Below are 21325 nucleotides of genomic sequence, written 5' to 3'. Positions count from 1 at the left end.
TGTCCCGCGGTAATCGCCGCAAGCACCTCTGAGAGAAAGCCGCCCTCGAGTTCTATCAGATGCCAGACAGTTCAGTTTCTCCCCGTATGAGTCTGGGTCCCCAGAGATTCGCCCAGAACTGGAGTTCAGAGCAGTCAGGAGCTTGAGACTCCCACCCGATTGAAATAGACAAATGCGTCCTCAGTTGCCAGCCCCTTCCACATGCGCCTCCGTACCTCTGAGTCTCAGTGTGCTTTTCTCTTTCCTTCTAGTTGTAGAATTTCCACTGAGCCAGCCTTCCTGTGGTTCTGGATAATGTCCGTTTTGTCTTTTAGTTGTATTTTTTAAATGCAAACGGCCAATCACTTTTTTATTTTTTTAATATATTTTATTGATTTTTTACAGAGAGGAAGGGAGAGGGATAGAGAGTTAGAAACATCGATGAGAGAGAAACATTGATCAGCTGCCTCCTGCACACTCCCTACTGGGGATGTGCCCGCAACCAAGGTACATGGCCTTGACCGGAATCAAACCTGGGACCCTTGAGTCCACAGGCTGACGCTCTATCCACTGAGCCAAACCGGTCAGGGCTTAGTTGTATTTTTGAAGTGGTTGTGCGAGGCAGCAATTTCCGGTGTTTACCTATGCCGCCATCTTGGTTTCCCAAGGCTAGAATTGTGAAATCACAGTTAATGGCAAGGCTGCATTCCTTCTGAAGATTCAGGGTGAAATCGTTTCACATCTTTCTCAGCCTCGGGTGCCTGCCAGCAGTCCGTGGTATTCTTTGGCTTGTGGCTACATTGCTTCGTCCTTTGCCTCCACCCTCACATGGCCTCCTCCTCTTTTCTGTTTGTATGTCATCTTTGTGCCTTATTATATGGATGATTGCGGGCTGACCTGGATAATCCTGGATAGTCCTTAACTACCAAGTCCTTTTTCCAATGAAGGTAATACAGGTTCCAGGGTTTAGGGCCTGAACATGTCTTCTGGGGAACAACCATTCAGTCCACTACTCTAGTGTGGTAGGAGCTTCTCTTTCCTATAAATATGCTGTCAGTTTGTTAAATGTGCCAAATACATGAGGCAAACAGTAACTTCCCCTGCCTTTCCACTAAAGACATGTGGTATCCTGAATTAAATCCTAAAACAAAAATGACATTTGTAGAGAAACTAGTGAAATGAAAATAAAGTTTGAGTTTCGTTAATAGTAATGCAAAAACGTTAACCTTTTAGTTTTGGTAATTGTACTATAGTTATATAAGGTGATACTATGAGAAGAAACTAGGTGAACACTACTTTTCAACTTTTTTTGTAAATCTAAAATTATTCTAAAATTAAAGGTTACTTTTAAAAAGAATCACATATCAAACCAAAGTAGAACCAATATAAATATTCCCTGCAATTTAAAAATTTCGTATGTTATTTAAGGTTATCACAATAGTACATAAGTAGGGAATATTTTGTATAATATATTAGTTTTTATTTACATATAGGCTTATTATCTATTGATGCATAACAATTTGGCCAAAACTTAGCACCTTTACACCGAAAACATTTATTATCTCAAAGTTTTCCTATGTCCAGAATTTGGGAGAAGCTTTAAGTGGTTCTGGCCAGGGTTTCTCAAGAGGTTGCAGTCAAGCCCTGGCCGATGTCACTCAGTTGTTTTAGCGTCATCCCATACACCAAAGGTTGCTGGTTCGGGTGCCAGTTCGGTTCCTGGTCAGGGCACATGCCCAGGTTGCAGGCTTAATCTCTGGTCAGGTTATGTGTGCGAGGCAGCCAATCGACTCTTTTTCTCACATCGATATTTCTCTCCTTCTCTCTTCCTCTTGCTCTAAAAATTAATAAAAACATACTTTTGAAAGGAGGTTACAGTCAAAACATTGCCTGAGGCTTCCGTCTCTGAAGGTTTAACAGCCTGTAGGGTCTGCTTACCAGATGGCTCATTCACATGTCTGTTAGCCAATTCCTTACTTTGTTGGCCTCTAATAGACAGCTTAAGTGCCCTTGTAACTTGACAGCTGGCTTCCCCAGACCACGTGACTGAAAACAGAGAAGGAGGAAGCCGTAGTGTATTTTATGACTAGTCTCAGAAGTCACACACTGACACATCAGTCTTATTTAATCTTCTTTCTTTTTTTTTATTATTTATACTGATTTCACAGAGGGAAGGAGAGGGAGGGCGAGATAGAAACATTGATGATGAGAGAGAATCATTGATCAGCTGCCTCCTGCAAGCCTACATTTGGAATCGAGCCCGCAAACCGGGCATGTGCCTTTTAACGGAATCAAACCTGGGACCCTTCAGTCCACAGCCTGACGCTCTATCCACTGAGCCAAACTGGCTAGGGCTTATTTAATTTTCTTGAACCAAGTCACTGTCAACTAATACTTTCATGGGGAGTTTAAGTGCCATCTCTTGAAGAGAGAAGTATTGAGGTATTTGTGGACATATTTAAAACCAGGACAATTCACCCTCTGGCCACAAATTGTTTACATTCCTACCGCATGCAGAATATTTTCTCCTCCTCTCTAGACTCCCCCAGAAGCCTCAGCTCTTTACATTGTTAATTTAAAATCCAGGATGTTGTCCTCCAAATAAGATCTAAGTGCAGATCAGGCTTACCTGTTGTTAGTACAGCACCTTGAGTGAGGCCTTTTGATTAGAAGACCTGGGAACATGTCATGGTGGGATGAGCATAGATTAACCAATCTAATGTAAGCACTACTATTCAGTGGAGAAAACAGGCAGAAGGAGTCACTGGTCCATAGGAGCTCTGAAATTTAGGCAGCCAAATGTTGCGAGATCTTTTATTAGAATAATTCTCCATAGTTCTTGACTCTGCCTTTTGCGTCATCCTTTTTTTTTTTTTTTTAAATATATTTTATTGATTTTTTACAGAGAGGAAGGGAAAGGGATAGAGAGTTAGAAACATCAATCAGCTGCCTCCTGCACACCCTGTACTGGGGATGTGCCCGCAACCAAGGTACATGCCCTTGACTGGAATCGAACCTGGGACCCTTCAGTCCGCAGGCCGACGCTCTATCCACTGAGCCAAACCAGTTAGGGCTGCGTGATCCTTTTATATGTATTGATTTGAGAGAGAGACATCAATTTATTGTTCCACTTATTTATGCTTTCATTGGTTGATTTTTGTATGTGCCCTGACTGGACATTGAACCCACAACCTTGGCGTATCCAGACAACATCCTAACCAACAGAACTACGTGGCCAGAGCTGAGTAATTATCTCAGCCTGCATGGTGCTTGTAGAAATATGGGAGTCTGAAAGCCTCTTTGTTGTTGACTGTCTTTGTACTTAGCTGTTCTAGCTAGAGGTGTTTCTTTTAGTATAATCCTCTTAAAATATTCGTGAGTCTCCTGTGAATATTCTTGGGGTTCATTCCATTAGACAAAAGCCACATTAGAAATCATTTTGAGGTCAGCTTTTTTTTTGTACTGTAGTCTTCTGCTAAGAGACATCATCTTTAAACTCCTTTTAAGGCTTATTATTGGAACAGTTGAAGTTTCTGAGCTATGTGTAGTGTCTTAACCAGACAATTTGTCTTATACGTAGAATGGAGTGTACATACTTTTCTGCTAAGGGTCAGATGGTCTGCTGCAGTAACTTCACTCCGCCTTTGTAGCAAATGAGGGAGCTTGTATTTCAATAAAACTATGAGAAAGACACATCTGTTACATATTATTTATGAATGTCACGAAATCATCTTTTAGTTCTTTTTCCAACCATTTTAAACTATAAAAAATATTCTTAACTTGTGGTACTTATATAAATAGACAGCAACCTGGATTTAGCCCGTGTGCCATAGTTTGCCAACACCTGCTTTAGATTATCTTTTTCTGAGAGTCTTAGATTTGATCTTTGCTTAGAAGCCATTTATTAAATTTCATGTCATTTGTCTTCTTGAGATTAGGAGTCTTCAAAACCATGAGATCCTGGTTCCTGACAAAAATTTTTTCTCTAGTTTCACTGTCTCTGCTCAGATTTTATGGTAAACAGCAAGCAGAAACCAGCAAATGACTTCATCACCTTCCTGGACATCTTCTTAGCTAGATCACCTGTTCATTAGATACATTTCTACTTCCCGTGTTAATAAAGGTGACAGTGTTACTGACCTTTCCGTCCCTGCAAAGGAGGATCCCCTTTCCTGCATTTCCAATAGCACTCATTTTTCAGCACGACCTTCTTGCAGCCTCTTCAGTGGCCATGTAGTTCCTAGTAACAGTCTTCTTAAGGCTCTGCAGGCTTTTGCTAACACCCTCACTCACCTACCAATTTCTGCCCATTGCTCGGGCTCTGAAGCCACTTCTACGTCTCTTCTAGGCCCCCAAATCTGTGTCAGTTGTGTACTGCCATGTTAAAAATTGCCTCAAAACTCAACAGTTTGAAACCACAAGCATATATTAGGTTCTAATTTCTCTGGGTCAGGAATTTGAGAGTGCTTCACTAGGTAGTTCTGGCTCAGGGTTCTCAAGAGGTTGGAGTCAAGATGTCAGCTAGGACTATAGTATCTGAAGACTTGAGATCTGCTTGCAAGATGGATCAGGCACATGGCTGTTGGCAGGAAGCCTCACTTCCTTGCCTCGCTGGCCTCTCCACTTAGCTATTTGAATTCCCTCACAGCATGGTAGCTGTTCCCCAAATGCAATGACCAGAAAAGGGAAAGAGCAAGGAGGAAATCAAAGGGCCTTCTATGACCTTAGTACCAGTAGTCACACACTACCACATCTGCCTTATTCCATTAGGTAAAGAGGTGGAGTCCAGCCCACACTCAAGGAATGGGGGAATTCATCCCACCTCTTAGAGAAAAGTATCAAGGGATCTTTGGAACACTTGAAAACCACTCTATCCTAGCTCAATGGTAATCACTTAGGACTGTCTTAAGGACGCCATTTTTTATAGCGTTTGTTATCATTGGAGGCATAGCTGTCTTAAATTGTAGCTAGATTGGAAGCATTAAAAATTTCTTACTATGAGATAATCTCCACCAATAATAAGATGATCATTTAAGACATCTTGTTCACTTACTATTTTAGTAATATAATTAAATTTTTGGCCCGATATTACTCCTGATATATAGAGTCAGCTCTAATAGGAAGAAGGATTTTAATCTTTTATTAGCTAAAAAGTTGATATTGGAAACTGCCATGTAACTTTTTATCTAAGATCAAAGAGAAAAGCATATTCCTAAGTATAGAGCAGGTCTATGGTAATATACAAATTTCATCCCGAAACAAACTAGACTTAGCATGTTTATGATTCATTTCTAAAACAGAATTATGCCTAAATTCTTTTACACCAGTTTTGTAAAAGTTACAGAACTTTTGAACTGGAAACGCCTTAGAAGTCCCCTGGTTTAACATGTTCATTTTACAGATGAGATAACGGAGGCACAGGAAGTGAGTTTTCTTGCTCAAAGCTGATATCTTTGGTGTACTTTCTGAATCGTAGTTCACAGGTTAAGAGATAGAGTATGATTGTGCTGTTGTAAGTAGAATTTTATATATGTGGATCCTACTGGTTTTTGAAAGGATGGAATTAAAGTTGTCCATGTTTTACTTTCTTGATTCCTGGAGACTGTTCAAAAACTGACTGTTTCATTGTGGTGCACATTCTGTGTCAATGCAGTAAAGCAATGCGAAAGAAGAAAAGAGAGGAGGCTGAGAAGCTACCTGTAGTGTCTAAAGAAATGTATTATGACATCACTATGGATTTAAAAGAAATATTCCAAACTACAAAGGATAGCCATGAAAAGAAAGACGCACCCTATGTGGACTGTGATGAAGAGAAAGCAAAGGAAGTCCATGTCCCTGCAGCTCCAATGATGGGGGCCGAGCAGCCCAGCGGGTTCACATTTTCCTTTTTTGATTCAGACACGAAAGATGTAAAAGAAGGTATTTTTTTTTTACTCTTTCATTCTAGGCAGTTTAAACTTAACTGAGTGTACATTAAGTGTAATGATTTAACATTAGCTGAAGAAACTATTTTTTCTTGCACCTAAACATATGAGGTTCTATATCACATGGCCATAAATGCAATGTTCCTGGAGCTGTGTTTAACACAGTAGAACATTGTTTCAGCTTTAAGGGAGCAAACTTCTAGCATATGAAGGGAAGCTAAAAAATAATGTGCAGCATACCTTCTGTTGAAGAGGTATACTAAGTCATATATTTAAATAATTTCATATCTTGACCTAGCCGGTTTGGCTCAATGGATGGAGCGTCGGTCTGCATACTGAAGGGTCCCAGGTTCAATTCCAGTCAAGGGCAACTGCCCAGACTGTAGGTTCGATCCCCAGTGTGGGGCATGCAGAAGGCAGTGGATCAATGATTCTGTCTCATCATCAATGTTTTTATCTCTCTCTCCCTCTCCCTCCCTGAAATCAATAAAAAAAATTTTTTTTAATAAATAAATAGTTTCATATCTTAAATGCAGTTGGAGAAGCCATGACTTATTTACAGAAGCCAGTACTATATGGTAGGAGAAAGGAAGAAATAGGTAACCTTGGCTTTATGTAAATGTGCTATTTCATGGATATCCCAGTTGTTTCAAACTTTATCCTTGAAGATTTGCCAGAATCTAGAGAAAAATACCAGTACCAGTATTGTTATTCCATTTCAGGGGGTTACTGTTGAAGGCCAACATGGTACAAAAGTTAAAAACCCTATTCCTTTGCCCTAACCAGTTTGGCTTAGTGTTTAGAGTGTCCGGCTTGGAACTAAAGGGTCCCAGGTTCGATTCCAGTCAAGAGCACATGCCTGTGTTGCAGGCTCAATCCCCAGTAGGAAGTGTGCAGGAGGCAGCCAATCAATGATTCTCTCTCATCATTGATGTTTCAGTCTCTCCCTTCCTCTTCCTCCCTATCTGAAATGTATAAAAAATATATGTTTTAAAAAAACAACAAAAAAAAACCCCTGTTCCTTAGGGCTGCTCTTTACCTAGTGTTCAGATTGGAAGTGCAGCTTTTTTGGAACTTCATTGTGAAAAGTAGGATAGAGGAGAATCCATCCACACCTAACTACAGTTGATTCTATTTTAAAGATCAGCAGTTAAAATAGCATCCCTGTATTTAACTGTTAAATATTAAATGCCAGCTCTGTGGTATTCCAACAGGAGATACAACAATCTAGTAGTTTTTCAAATATTGTTCTAAATAAGACAATATTGTACATGTCCTGCACATCTCATTCTAATTATGAGAGCCAATTGTGAGAAAAAGGTCTTAAAATAAGTACTAAGACACCTCAGCAACCTGGGAGATGTGCTTTAAGTACTTGGAACGTTTTGGGGTCATGCACTGAATGTTCGCAGCTTATAGCAGTAGCTTTTTCAGCAGTTCTAGAAAGAGATTTTGGAAATTGAAAGTGTATACATATGTCTCTTTCCTCAATTATGAATAAACAGGAAGGAAATCCGGTTTTACTACAGTGGGTTCTTTTTAAGGCTTCTCATGCGAGCACAGGTGCAACACTCATTTTGTTTGTTTTTTTAAACTATGATGCCCATTTATAAACTTTTAGTTTTTATATCTTTTTATAATATTGCTATGTTCCTTATCAATTTACCCTAGCAATGCCAAAAAAGTGATAGTACCTTCTCAGTTAGTATTTGAAAATCTCAAAAGATACTATCTATTCTTAATTAATGATTAAGATATTGTAAATGTAGAAATATACTAACATGGTGAAAGTAATGAAATGAGTATGTTCAGAAATACTTGGTTATTCATTACAATCCTGCCATCTTTTATGGTCATGATGATACAGAGACCTATAGAGTTGAGACAGTGAAACCTGGTAGGACTGCCTGGCAGGTAGCCCCTCATTTCCAAGACAGCAGTTCCGAAGAGGACGATGTTACGGAAGAAACAGATGACAGGAAGTCCAGCCCCGGGTAAGCAAATTGTTTCTGAACAGGTATATTTCATAATTCATAAAACCTGAGTTTGACATGCTTAGAAATATTTTAGAAAAATAGAAGCTTATTGTTTCAAGACAAATTAATTTTCTCCTCTCAGCTTATTTAGAGAGCTCTGTAGCCTTTTTGTAATGAGGAGCATATTTCCTTTTCTTGAAATATGGATAGCACTGGGTGGGGGTTATGCTATGCACAGGCAAGGGAGCCTAACACTGAAGTCCCTGGTCTGGAAAGAGGATATGGCAGCTGGCTGGCTTCCAACCCCTGGGAAACATTGGTAAATGGGGTAGCAATGGTAGGGTGAAAGGATCAGCGTCCAGCTTGGGGAAGGGAGAGCATGGTGTGCTTACACAAGTCTTCATCACCAAAGCTTCCAGTAGAAGAGAAGAATGTTGACTAGAAAGAGCATTGGGTTACTTTTCCTCAGCAAAATGAGCAAAACACAAAGCAAATATATTTAAGGAACAGTTAATTTATGTTTTCAGTGTAAATTTTTCTCCTTAAATATAGAAATTAACCAACCAATATCTCTCTCTCTCTCTCTCTCTCTCTCTCTCTCTCTCTCTCTCTCTCTCCAGAGAAGTATCATTACCTGCAAAAGAGACCACTAGATTTTTTTTTTTCTCTAATAATGATGAAAGACTTCTTGGTAAGTCATTTTTTTTTTAATCTCCACTACACGTTCTGATACAATAACGCATCCAGGTAAGAACTGTTCGGCAAAAATCCTAACCCTTTGCAGTGTCATGGGGCTTAGCCCTCTCTGTTAGACTGATGCATGTTGACATTAAAGTTCTAGAGAGCTGAGAGTTTCCTTTCACCACCTCCCTTATTTATTATTATCAACAAGAGCTTTTTTAGTTTCAAGGACTTGGGAAGATGCTAGACACAACACTCCTATGATTTTAGTACCTAAAAGTTCATGTGAAACCTCATTTCTTAAAGTCTAGTACAAATATAAACCATAAAAGTTACATAATAGTAAATGGTATACAAACAATAAAATCCTTGCAATTCTACATTTTCATTTTGTAAAAAAGGAACAAAATATATTTTTTTAAATAGCACAAATTCTTCCAGCTACAGCAGGGAAGTCTGTGCCCAGGAATTTCAGGCACCTCTGGGAGTGCAGTAGCTGCCCTGAAGGGAGACCCGAATCACACCTATTATTTTGATCAAGTTAATGGCATAAGTACTAGCATCTTCTGATAGCCACATCAAAAATACAACTGCACTACAGAATAGCCATTATCCAGAACCACTGGAAATGTAGCTGAACAGAAGTCCTACAACTTAGGATATAAAGAAGCCACATCAATAGTAGGTGGGAGGGGTGGAGATGTAGAATTGTCTGGTCCCACACCCACTTGTGGATAAAAATCTGGAGGAATATTGCAGCTGCGGAGGTCCTCCCTTTGGAGTGAGGGGTCACAGCCCCACATCACACCCCTCAGCCCAGGGTTCCAGTGCCAGGAAGAGAAGTCCCCATCACTTCAGCCTTTAAGAACCAGTGGGGCCCTGACCTGTTTGGCTCAGTGGATGGAGCGTCGGCCTGCGGACTGAAGGGTCCCAGGTTCGATTCCGGCCAAGGGCATGTACCTTGATTGTGGCCACATCCCCAGTAGGAGGTGTGCAGGAGGCAGCTGATTGATGTTTCTAACTATCCCTCTCCCTTCCTCTTTGTAAAAAAAGCAATAAAATATATATTTTTTTTAAAAAAAGCAAGAGAAAAACACTTACCTACAAGGGAGTGTGCATAAGACTATCAGCTGATATCTCCACAGAAACTTTACAAACCAGAAAAGATCAGCAACAAAACCTAGGCAAAATGGACAACTTCCTAGAAGTATACAATCTATCAAAACAACCAGGAAGAATCAGAAAACCTGAATAGATAAATGACAACTAATGAAATTGAAGCATTACCAAAAACACTCCCAGCAAACCCAAGTCCGGGAACAGGTTGCTCCACGGGGGAATGTACTAAACATTCAAAGAAGAACTAACACCTATCCTCCAAAAACTATTCCAAACATCCAAGGGGAAGGAACACTTCCAACCTCTTTTTATGAGACCAGTATACCCTAATTTCAAAACCAGATAAAGACACTACAAAGAAAGAGAATTACAGGCCAATATCCCTGATGAACATAAATGCTAAAATCCTCAACAAAATATTAGCAAATCAGATACAACAATAACCATACATCATGACCCAATGTGATTCATTCCAGGAATGCAAGGTTGGTACAATATTTGAGGCTGGGACATAAAGAAATACATCACATAAAGAAATTTGGAAATAAAAACCACATGGTAATATCAATAGATGCAGAAAAAGGATTTGACAAAATCCAACACCTATTTTTGATAAAAATTCAGCAAAGTGGGAAGAGAGGGAGGTTATCGCAATATAATAAAGGCCATGTATATGAGACCTACAGCCAACAACATACTCAATGGACATAAACCTAAACCATTTCCCTTAAGGTCAGGAACGACACAGGGATTTTTGCTTTCACCAGTCTTATTCAACATTGTACTGGAAGTCCTAGACACAGTGATCAAACAAGAAAAAGCATCTAAATTGGAAAGGAGGAAGGAAAACTCATTCACAGATGACGATATTGTACCAGGTGTACCAGTTAATAATTCGGATTTTGTAACCAAAGAAAACAGGATAATTTCAAGAGAAACATCAAAGGTGCTTTATTTAAAGTAATGTCCATCGCTAGCTACACATTTCCCCCATCTTTCAGGTAATTTGTGGCAAACCATTCAGAGACCCAGTTTTCCACTTTTTCGTACATTTTGAAGTGCTGCTCAGAAAGTGCATGTGCCATCAATGAGAACAAGTGGTAAACTGAAGGAGCAAGGTCTGGTGAATACAGCGGGTGGATTAATACTTCCCAGGCAAGATTTTTTAATGTGTCTTTAACTGTTTTTGAAGTGTGTGATGGTGCGTCATCATGAAGCAAAATTACTTTGCAGTGTCTTCTGGAACATTCTGGACGTTTCATGATCAAAGTGTGGTTCAAATTGATTATTTGTTGTTGGTAGTGATCAGTATTGACGTTTTCACCTGCTTTTAGAAGCTCATAATACACCACACCTTCCTGATCCCACCAAACGCAGAGCATTGTCTTTCCGAAGCGATTTGGCCTCACACGATGTTGATGGTTGACCTGGATCAACCTATGATTTTTGTGCATTTGGGATTCTCAAAATAAATCCACTTTTCATTGCCAGTCACAATTCGATGAAAAAAAAGACTTTCTTTCGTGCCGTTGAAGCAACATTTTACTGATGACTTTTTGGTTTTCTGACCTGGATATTCTTTGTCTTTCACATTGAAATCATCACTTTTAAAGCATTTAAACCAGTGCCCACAAGTATCTTGAGATGGAGCATGTTCACCATAAGCTTCCCGAAGTATTCAGCAGCACTTTCTTCAAAATAATGAATTAAAACTTCCCGCAAATGCTCTTTTTTGGGCACAAAATTCAACATTTTTAAGGTTAAAATATCTATGATAACACCTTCAGAAAATTTGACATGAAGTTTTGAAGCTTGCTGTCAATACAACAAAATAGCATACATATCAAATCGCATATATATGAACATATATTTAACTCCATCTATTGAAAAAAATCCGCATTGTTAACCAATACACCTGGTACATAGAAAACACACGACCACGATAAAACAACGAGCTTTTACAAATATTTGACAACGTGGCAGGGTACAAAATAAACATCTGAAAATCTATGTCAATGAGCTTAACAATAACCCACAACTGTCGGACCAACTTGAAAATCTATGTCATTTTTAAAATTTGCATTTATTTTGTTGGTTTTAGAGAAAGAGGAAGGGAGAGGGATAGAGAGATAGAAACAATGATCAGAGAGGATTATTAATCTGCAGCTTCCTACGTACCCACCCCCCACCCCCCGACCCCGTGGCACAACCCAGGCATGTGCCCTGACTAGGAATCGAACCACGACTTCTAGTTCATAGGTCCACGCTCAAACACTAGCCACAATGGCTGGGGTCTATGGCATTTTTATACACCAATAATGAACTAACAAAAAAGATAAACTAAAAAAAAAATCCCATTTTTTATTGCAACAACAAAATTAAGATACCTAGTAATAAACAAGAAGACAAAAGACCTATACTTGGAAAACTATAGGACATGAAAGAAAGAAATAGAGGAAGGTACAAATGAGTTTAAGCATATACTGTGTTCATGAATTAGAAGAATGAACATCATTAAAATGTTCATACTACCCAAAGGAATCTGGATTCAACGCAATTCCTATTGAAATACCATTGGCATATATCACAGATATGGAACAAGTATTCCAAATATTTATATGGAAACAAAGACAACCCAGAATAGCCGCTGCAATCTTGGGAAAGTATAACAGTTGAAAGGATCACAACAGCAGATATCAAACTATACTACAGAGTCATTGTGATCAAAACAGCTGGTAATGGCACAAGAACAAAGCGTCCTACTGGGGATTGATCCCACAACCCTGGTATGTGCCCTTGGCTGGAATCAAACCCAGGATCATTCAGTCCACAGGCCAACATGGCTAGGGCTAAACCCATGTCTTTTTGGTCTAGTTATATTGGACAAAGGAAGCAAGAGCATACAATGGAGTAAAGATCATCTGTTTAATAAATGATGTTTGAAAATTGGACAGGTACATGCAACAACAACAACAAAAAACTGCACCACCAACTTACACCATACACAAGAATATGAACTCATAATGGGTGAAACACTTAAATGTAAGACACGAAACCATAAAAATCTTAGAAGTAAACATAGGCAGTAAAATCTCAGACATCTCACGTGCCAGAATTTTCACTGATATATCTCCTAGGGCAAGAGAAACAAAGGAAAAAATAAGTGGACTATATCAAAACATAAAAGCTTCTGCATGGCAAAAGAAACCATCCTCAAAATGCAAAGGGAACCAAATATATGGGAGAACATATTTGTCAATGATACAGCTGATAGATTAATTTCCAAAATATATAGAGAACTTATACAACTCAACAAAAGGAAGGTGGAACGGTTAAAAAATGGGTAAAGAACCTGAATATACACTCTCCAAAGTGGACATGTGGGATGGCCAAGAAATGTGAAAAAATGCTCAACGTCGCTAGTAAACAGAGAGATGCAAATGACAATGAGGTGTCACCTCACACTTGCTACAGGTTGCAAAAAGTAACAAGTACTGGGTAGGATGTGGGGGAAAGGGAAACAGTCCATTGCTGGTGGGAATGCAGACTGGGACAGCCACAGTGGAAAACAGTATGAAATTTCCCTTAAAAAAAAAAAGGGCCCTGGCCAGTTTTGCTCAGTGGATAGAGCGTCGGACGGAAGGGTCCCGGGTTCGATTCCGGTCAAGGGCATGTACCTTGGTTGTGGGCACATCCCCAGTCGGGAGTGTGCAGGAGGCAGCTGATCGATGTTTCTCTCTCATTGATGTTTCTAACTATCCCTCTCCCTTCCTCTCTGTAAAAAATCAATAAAATACATTTTTTTAAAAATGGAACTGACATTTTACCCAGCAAACCACTGCTGGGAATATCTACACTAATATAAGAGAAATATGTAAGTTGGTCATCATTCCACTACACCCACCAGCCAATCAGGATGATTATGCAAATTAACCCAACAAACATGCCAGGTTAATTTGCATACAGGCGCAGAGCGACTGAAGAAGACTGGAGAGGCTTGGCTTCTCTGCTGCGGAGAAGCCCAGCCTCGAGGCTAGGGTTCTCCGCTCTGGCCGGACCAAAGGCCTGGTTCCTGGGTGCCAGAGGAAAACCGGTGGCAGAGGAAAACGTTTGCCGGCAGCCAGGGGAAGGAAGGCCTATTGTGCAAATCTTCATGCAACGTGCCTCTAGTGTCTTAAGAATCCTGAAACAGGAATCAGAACGAATATATGCATCCCTATGTTCATAGCAGTGTTATTTACAACTAGAGGCCTGATGCACGAAGATTCGTGCAAGAATAGGCTTTCTTTCCCCTGGTTGCTGGCACTGCCTTCGCTTCGGCTGGAGCCGCCTTCGCTCTGGCCCAGAACCACCTTTCTGCCTTCGCTGTGGCCCGGAACCACCTTTCCTCCTTCCCACGCTGCTGGAGCGGCTGGGGCGGTGTGGAACGCCTGTGTCATTGCCATGGCAACGATGCAAGCATGCCACTTGGCGCCTGCATATGCAAACTAACCCGCCATCTTTGTTGGGTTGATTTGCATACTCCTGATTGGCTCCTGTGCATCACGAAGGTAAGATCAATTTGCATCTTTCTCTTTTATTAGTGTAGATAGCTAAAATCTGGAACAGTCCAAGTGCCCATCAGTAGATGAGTGGATAGAAAAGCTATGGTACATTTACACAATGGAATACTAAGCAGTTGTAAATAAATAAGGATCTCTTATGCTTTGCAACAACATGAATGGACCTGGAGAGTATTATGCTAAGCAAAATAAGGTAGTCAGAGAAAGACAAGTATCACATGATGTCACTTATATGTGGAATCTAATGAACAAAATATACTGACAAACAAAATAGGTCCAGAGACATGGAAGCATGGAACAGAGTGATGAATCTCAGAGGTAAGGGAAGAGTTTAACCAAACAATCTATATGACTATATAGATAACCCACTGACACAGATAGTATTATGGTGATTGCCTGGAATGGGGCTGGGGCAGGTTTGAGGGGGGCAAAGTTTGGAAAATGGGGGACATCTCTAATATGCTGCATAACACCAAAAAGATCCTACAACCAAGATACTCTATCCAGCAAAACTATCATTTAGGCCTGACCAGTTTTGCTCAGTGGATAGAGCATCAGCCTGCGGACTGGAGGGTCCCAAGTTCAGTTCCACTAAAGGGCATGTACCTTGGTTGCGGGCACATCCCCAGTAGGGAGTGTGCAGGAGGCAGCTGATCGATGTTTCTCCCTCATCGATGTTTCTAACTCTCTCTCCCTCTCCCTTCCTCTCTAAAATACCAATAAAATATATTTTTTAAAAAACTATCATTTAGACTCAGAGGACAGATAAAGAGCTTCCCAAGCAAGACCTCTATTATATGAAATGTTGAAGGGCTTCTTTAAGAAGAAGAAATTTAAAAATCAAAAATATGAACAATAAAATGTAATAAATACATACCAACAATTAATTGAATCTAAAAAACAATAAATGAACAAGCAGAACAGTAACAGACTTATAAGTGCTTACAACTCTTTCAATTTGTCCAGCAGGTCTTCTGGGTTTACCGGAGACCAAAGAAAAGAAAAGAAAAGAAACAGACTCATAGATGCAGAAAACATTTTGATAGTTGGTAGATCGGATGGATGTTGAGGCGATGGGTGAAATATGTGTTACAAAATAGTCACTGGGATATAATGTATTTGACACTAATAACTTTGGTGTCAAATGGGTACTAGTTTTATCAGGATGTTCACTTAAGAAGTTATAGGTCTAATCGCTGGGGTATACACTTGAAACTAATATAATGTATGTGAAGTGTAATTGAAAAATTAAAAATAATTTTAAAATAATAACAAAACTTCAAAAATTAGCATAAATTGATGGTTTTGTCTGTAGGTCCTAACTGGAATTAAAGACCTTGATAATGCCAGCACTAGAATAGTATCCTTTTTTATAGTAATTTGTTTTCTTATCTTTTTTTATCTTCCCGGATTAGGTTCTGACTTATTCTGGAGAGGAATGGGAGGTAATATTAGTAGGAATTCTTGGGAGGCCAGAACAAACAACCTGCGTATGGTGAGTACTTGTATATTCGTATTGTCTCCATAAATAGATACTTTGTTATCTTTGTATTACTATACTAGAGGCCCTCAGCCCAACCTGCACCCTTCAAAATCTGGGATCCCCCTCACAATCCGGGACTGCTGGCTTCCAACCGCTTGCCTGCCTGCCTGCCTGATTGCCCCTAACCGCTTCTGCCTGACAGCCTGATCGCTCCTAACCACTCCCCTGCCACCGTGATCAATGCCTAACTGCTCCCCTGCCAGCCCGATCCCCCCAACTGCCCTCCCCTGCCTGCTTGGTTGCCCCTAACTACCCTCCCCTGCAGACCTAGTCGCCCCTAACTGCCCTCCCTTGCTGACTTTGTTGCCCCTAACTGCCCTCCCCTGCAGGCCTGGTCCCCCCCAACTGCCCTCCCTTGCCTGCCCAGTCTCTCCTAACTGCCCTCCCGTGCAGTCCATCTTGTGTCCACATGGGGGCGGCCATCTTGTGTGTTGGAGTGATGGTCAATTTGCATATTACCTCTTTATTAAATAGGATGCCTTTTGTAAGAATATTGGCATAAGGTATGAAACTTAAGACACCCCCTAACCACTTTTGGGTGAAAGAATGACAACTGAGAACATGATTTAAACACTTAGAATTACAATGTTGGAAGGGAACTTTGAGGTTGTTTGATGCAACACACATGGTACAAGTGAAGAGACAAGACCGTCCTAATTCAGTCATTGGTCCGAGTTCCAGGCATGTGTCATTAAGTAACAGGGAATCACAAAGGCTTTTATGTTTTTATGTTTTTCTAGGATTGTCGCAAGAAACATAAAGATGCCAAAAGGAGAGTGAAACCAAAATAAAGTGTCATTATGGGTTTTGATACTGATTGTGAACAAGATTCACCTGTGGAAATTGGGTGCCCTAGAAAATAATTTTAGCTAACAAGAACTTGGAGTTGAGAAATATTCAAAATCCAGCTAATGGATACCTTCTGGTTGTTGTTGCTATGTTTTTCTATGGATTTCCTCTATTTCTACCTAAGTACTTCAAAAAAATTAAACTGAACTTTTTTTTTTTAATGAAGCACAAGATAGTCCCTCAAAAAAAAGAAAACTTTTTATATGTAATCTCGTTGCCCTCCATCCTCAATGACAATGGGCATCTTCTGATACAAGCTTTACATAAAGCCTTTTATAATATGTGGGTCAGCCTGGCCGGCGTTGCTCAGTGGTTGAGCGTCAACCTATGAACCAGGAGGTCACGGGTTAATTCCCAGTCAGTGCACATGCCTGGGTTGTGGGCTCTATCCCCAGTGTGGGGCATGCAGGAGGCAGCCGATTGATGATTCTCTCTCATCATTGATGTTTCTATCTCTCTCTCTCTCCCTCTCCCTTCCTCTCTGAAATCAATAAAAATATTTTTTTAAATGATAAAATATATGGGTCAGGGCACTTGTGTTTTTCAAGTTAGGTTTTGTGTGAATTTTGGCTACTTGATTATTTATTTCTGATTGTACCAAGTAAACTTTACCTCCGTTCTATGTTTTTTGTTTTAAGAGACTGAACACAAGTCAAACTTGAGTTTTGTACTTGCTTTCTGGTGAGTAGTGAACTGAAATGCAGGAACTTCCAGACCAACATTCTAGGAGAGTTCTGGGAAGACCAGAAAAGGACAGCAAATAGAGTTTTCCTATCCTTCGCCTCCAGGAATTGATAGAGGCAAGCCCATCAATCCCACAATTCTAGTTAGAGCAGAGGCTTATGAAAAATCCAAGTGTTTGAAAGGTATGTAATCACAGTTAGGCGTCAGGACCCTAAGTCCCTATAGGGAGGCAGATTTAATACCTTATTAGATCAACTGGACTAGAATAAAGACAATCCTATCAAACTTAGCTCTGTACAACAGTGTGTTAGACTTGGCCTGTGTGGCTCAGTTGATTGAACGTGGTCTCCTGCACCAAAAGTTCTCCATTTGATTCCGTCAGGGCACATATCCAGGTTGCAGGTTCGATCCTCAGTCAGGATCTATGCAGGAGGCAACCGATTGATGTCTCCCTCACACCACTGTTTCTCCTTCTCTCTTCCTCTCTCTCTAAAAATCAATTTAAAATAAAACATTAAAAAATTGTGTTGTATAAATCCCAAGGGATTATCATTGAAACTGTGTATTTCTGTGCCCTAACCGGTTTGGCTCAGTGGATAGAGCGTCGGCCTGTGGACTGAAAAGTCCCAGGTTCAATTCCGGTCAAGGGCATGTACCTTGGTTGTGGGCACATCCCCAGCAGGGGGTGTGCAGGAGGCAGCTGATCGATGTTTCTCTCTCATCATTGATGTTTCTGACTCTCTATCTCTCTCCCTTCCTCTCTGTAAAAAAAATCAATAAAATATATTTTTTAAAAAAAAGAAACTGTGTATTTCTGAAATTAAGCATTTATTGATTTACATCTTGATTGAATATAACTTAATGAGGGCTGGAATGTTGTCTTTGTTATGTCCCCACTGCCTAGAATCATGTCTAGCACATAGTGGGTGCTCAGCACATAATTTTTTAATAAACAGGGTCCAAGGAACTAAGTAGCCTAAGAGTCAATCCTGTGTTTCCAATACTTCAAACTTCATGGAGAATGGAAACAACCTCTCAGCAGAATAAATAATCCAAATGTTCCACCTTGTGTTGATGTCTATTTCATTTACACATTCTTATCTACTGCTGCATAACAAGTTATCTCCTTAACAATCATTTATTGTTCTTACAAAAACCAATTTGGTCAGACTCCTTGGGGACTATTCATCACTTCTCCTTGTAGTGTCTTTGGCATGGCTCTGCTGCAACCAGTGAGTCCATTTCTAGGATGGCCCACTCAGTGCCTATCATGAGTTTTTTCCCAGCATGGCAGCTAGGTTTTGGGATCAGGAAACAAATGCCACCAGTCTCTTAAGGCCTAGCTCAGAAATGGCTCAGTCATTTCCACTAGAGTCTAGGAACAGAACACTGAACCCACTTGGGCTCAATGGCTGTGGACATACACCCTCACCTCTCAGTGGGAGGAGTTTTCGTTTGTGACCATGTTTAAGTCTCCAAAGCAAAAGTGATACCAAGTAGCTTTGCCCACCCCCAATTCCTGAACCCCAGATACAACCACCTTAAACAGTTTAATGTTTCCTCTAAATTTATCTCCATATTTCTACCTAATATGCTTATGCTGTGGTTTCTTGGTTTTTCCATTTTAGAGATTACCTATTGACGTCCTACCCTGACAAATGAAGATTTACCCCTGGCCGGTGTGGCTCAGTTAGTTGAGCATTGTCCTGTGCACCAAAAGTTTCAGTTTCAATTCCTAGTCAGGGCACATGCCCAGGTTGTGGGCTCAATCCCCAGTAGGGAGAGTGAAGGAGGCAGCCTCTTGATGTTTCTTCCTCTCTCTAAAATCAATTTTTTTAAATAAGAAAAAAAACAGTTTAATAAGGATTTAACTGTAATCCAAGTAGAATATTTTGACCACATTTAACCTTGTCCTAGAATCTTTTTTTCACTTGCTCAACTTTTTCTATATTTAGTCCTCTCATGTTTCCCAACGATACCATAAAGTGTGTCTCAGTACAATTTTTAAGTAATCAGACTCATCCTCCTCCCCCTTTTTCCCTGGTCTCATCAGTCTAAGAGCCTTCTGCCCTGTTCTAAGCTAGACTGTGTAGACGGATGATAAAAATGAACTGGGCAAGGTAGCAACTTAAGGAATGCAAAGACTTAAAATACACTCCAAGTACTTCTGGTTAATAAGCTGAAGACACACAACTACTAAATGTGTCTGTTTTCAAGCAAGTTAAGTTATTGAGTCGCAATTTACCCCTTTGAGTAAGGACATGAATCCTGCCTTACTCTAATCCCTGATACTTTGTAGAGTTTTCTTAAACCCTAATTGACTGTTGAATGAATGTTACACAGATTATCAAAATGTTCTTAAACTTAATGTTGTGCTTTCTACATATTCTTGGCCAGATCAATTAGTAGTTGTTTTGTCACTGTTAATGGGTACAGTAAGCAGTTACATGCAAAATTATTCTCAATTTGTCAAGGCCTAGAATTTCCTTTATAGTCTCTGGTGCCAAAGCCTGAGGTCTACTAACCTTTGCATGGCTCCAGATTCTCTCCTATTTTTTTAAATGTATGTTTTACTGATTTTAGAGAGGGGGAGAGAGAAAAATCAAAGATGAGAATCATTGATTGGCTGCCTCCTGCACGCCCTCTATTGGGGGATGAGCCCGAAATCCAAACCAGCAGATCTTAAGGTGCCAAGGAGACATGCAGCACAAACAAGTAAGTGAGCAGATAAATAAGCAAATAATTTTTTTTTCATAACGGGAAAAGTTTTTAAGGCTGGTTAGCAGAAATTTCTTTTTATCTCTCCATATGGCCATTTACCATAATTTATGCCGTAAAATTCAGAACTCTGTTAGGGTCGCTAAAGGAGGAACGCCCAAGGCCAAAAGGGGTAAAGAATTATGAATATATTAGGTCATCTGGAAACCAAATGGTTGAGCCCCAAAATGCCAATAGCACCCAGGAACAGGGAGTGGGAGATTTTAAAGGACTCTAGGTAGCTTTTTCTGAGAAGAGAATTCTCTATCCGAGTCCTAAGGAGAAAGATAATGGTCTTAGCAAGTGGATTGTGGTCTTAGCAAGTGCTGAGCAAAAGGGAATGTTGGTTGTGAAGTGGAGTAAAGTTCAGTTGCCAGGGTAGGGTTATCCATTCAATTATTTGATCAAACCTATTCCCGCTTCTTTTTTGTTTTATGGAATAGGGATGAAAGTCATATCTTTTCATAATTATTTCCTGCTGAGTGGGGATGTCAAGATCACAGGGGAATGGACTTGTTTATAGTTTTATTGATTTCAGAGAGGAAAGGAGAAAGAGAAACATCAATGATGAGAGAGAATCACTGATTGGCTGCCTCCTGCAAGCCCCCTACTGGGAAATGAGCCTGCAACCTGGGCATGTGCCCTTCACTGGAATCTAACCTCGGACCCTTCAGTCCACAGGCTGACACTCTATCCACCAAGCCAAACTGGCTAGGACAGGGGTATGGGCTTTGATGGTAGTCAACTGGATGAGGGGTTGCAGCAGCATAATTTCCCCAAGAGACTGGCTGGTGAAGGCTGGAGAGTGTCCTGTTGAGTGACTGGGAGGTAAAAGCTGGTCCTGAGGCTGCCACAGTGTCACTTGTCTGGTTTTGCTGCTTTTCTGGGCCTGGAGCTGAAATACAACTGAGACCTAGATGTTGTCTTTAGGGAGGAAAAGATCAGGGGTCTAAGCTGCCTAACCTGGTAGAGACAAACCGTTTTATAAATTTTATTATTGAGGCAAAAGCTAGAAGAACAAGAATTATGGTCTGGTGGAAGGAAAGAAACATTAGTTTGGATGGTTGTAGTCTACTATACCAAAATGAGGCTTATTCTCTTAGTTTCAATTATCGTTGGTTTAGGAAGATAGACCTTACTAGATGGCTGTGGACTGCTTGGCGTCTGGATTTTCTAGATGGTTGCAACTGCTTTTTACTATCTCAGTTTCCCTATTCTGCTTGTCCTGGCTCACTGGCCTGTGTCATTTAT

General features: G+C 40.3%; 1 protein-coding gene across 2 annotated transcripts in view; it reads left to right on the top strand.

Moving 5' to 3' along the window:
• NOL8 (nucleolar protein 8) overlaps positions 1–17002 on the top strand; it is a 44473-nt gene extending 27471 nt beyond the window's left edge. Inside the window, exons 13-17 of one of the 2 annotated variants that reach the window (XM_014529508.1) lie at positions 5633–5898; positions 7771–7897; positions 8500–8570; positions 15657–15736; positions 16525–17002. In XM_014529508.1, the coding sequence (XP_014384994.1) occupies positions 5633–5898; positions 7771–7897; positions 8500–8570; positions 15657–15736; positions 16525–16575 (595 nt within the window). In that variant the 3' untranslated portion in view covers positions 16576–17002. Of the gene's footprint in view, positions 1–5632; positions 5899–7770; positions 7898–8499; positions 8571–15656; positions 15737–16524 lie in introns of those variants that run through there. The other variant, XM_014529509.1, reaches the window with a different exon arrangement.
• Positions 17003–21325: the final 4323 nt, after the last annotated feature.

Source organism: Myotis brandtii, unplaced genomic scaffold, assembly GCF_000412655.1.
Source record: "Myotis brandtii unplaced genomic scaffold, ASM41265v1 scaffold684, whole genome shotgun sequence".
Lineage (NCBI taxonomy): Eukaryota > Metazoa > Chordata > Mammalia > Chiroptera > Vespertilionidae > Myotis > Myotis brandtii.
Note: the sequence above shows the minus strand (reverse complement) of the source record. Positions and strands in the feature narration are given on the sequence as shown.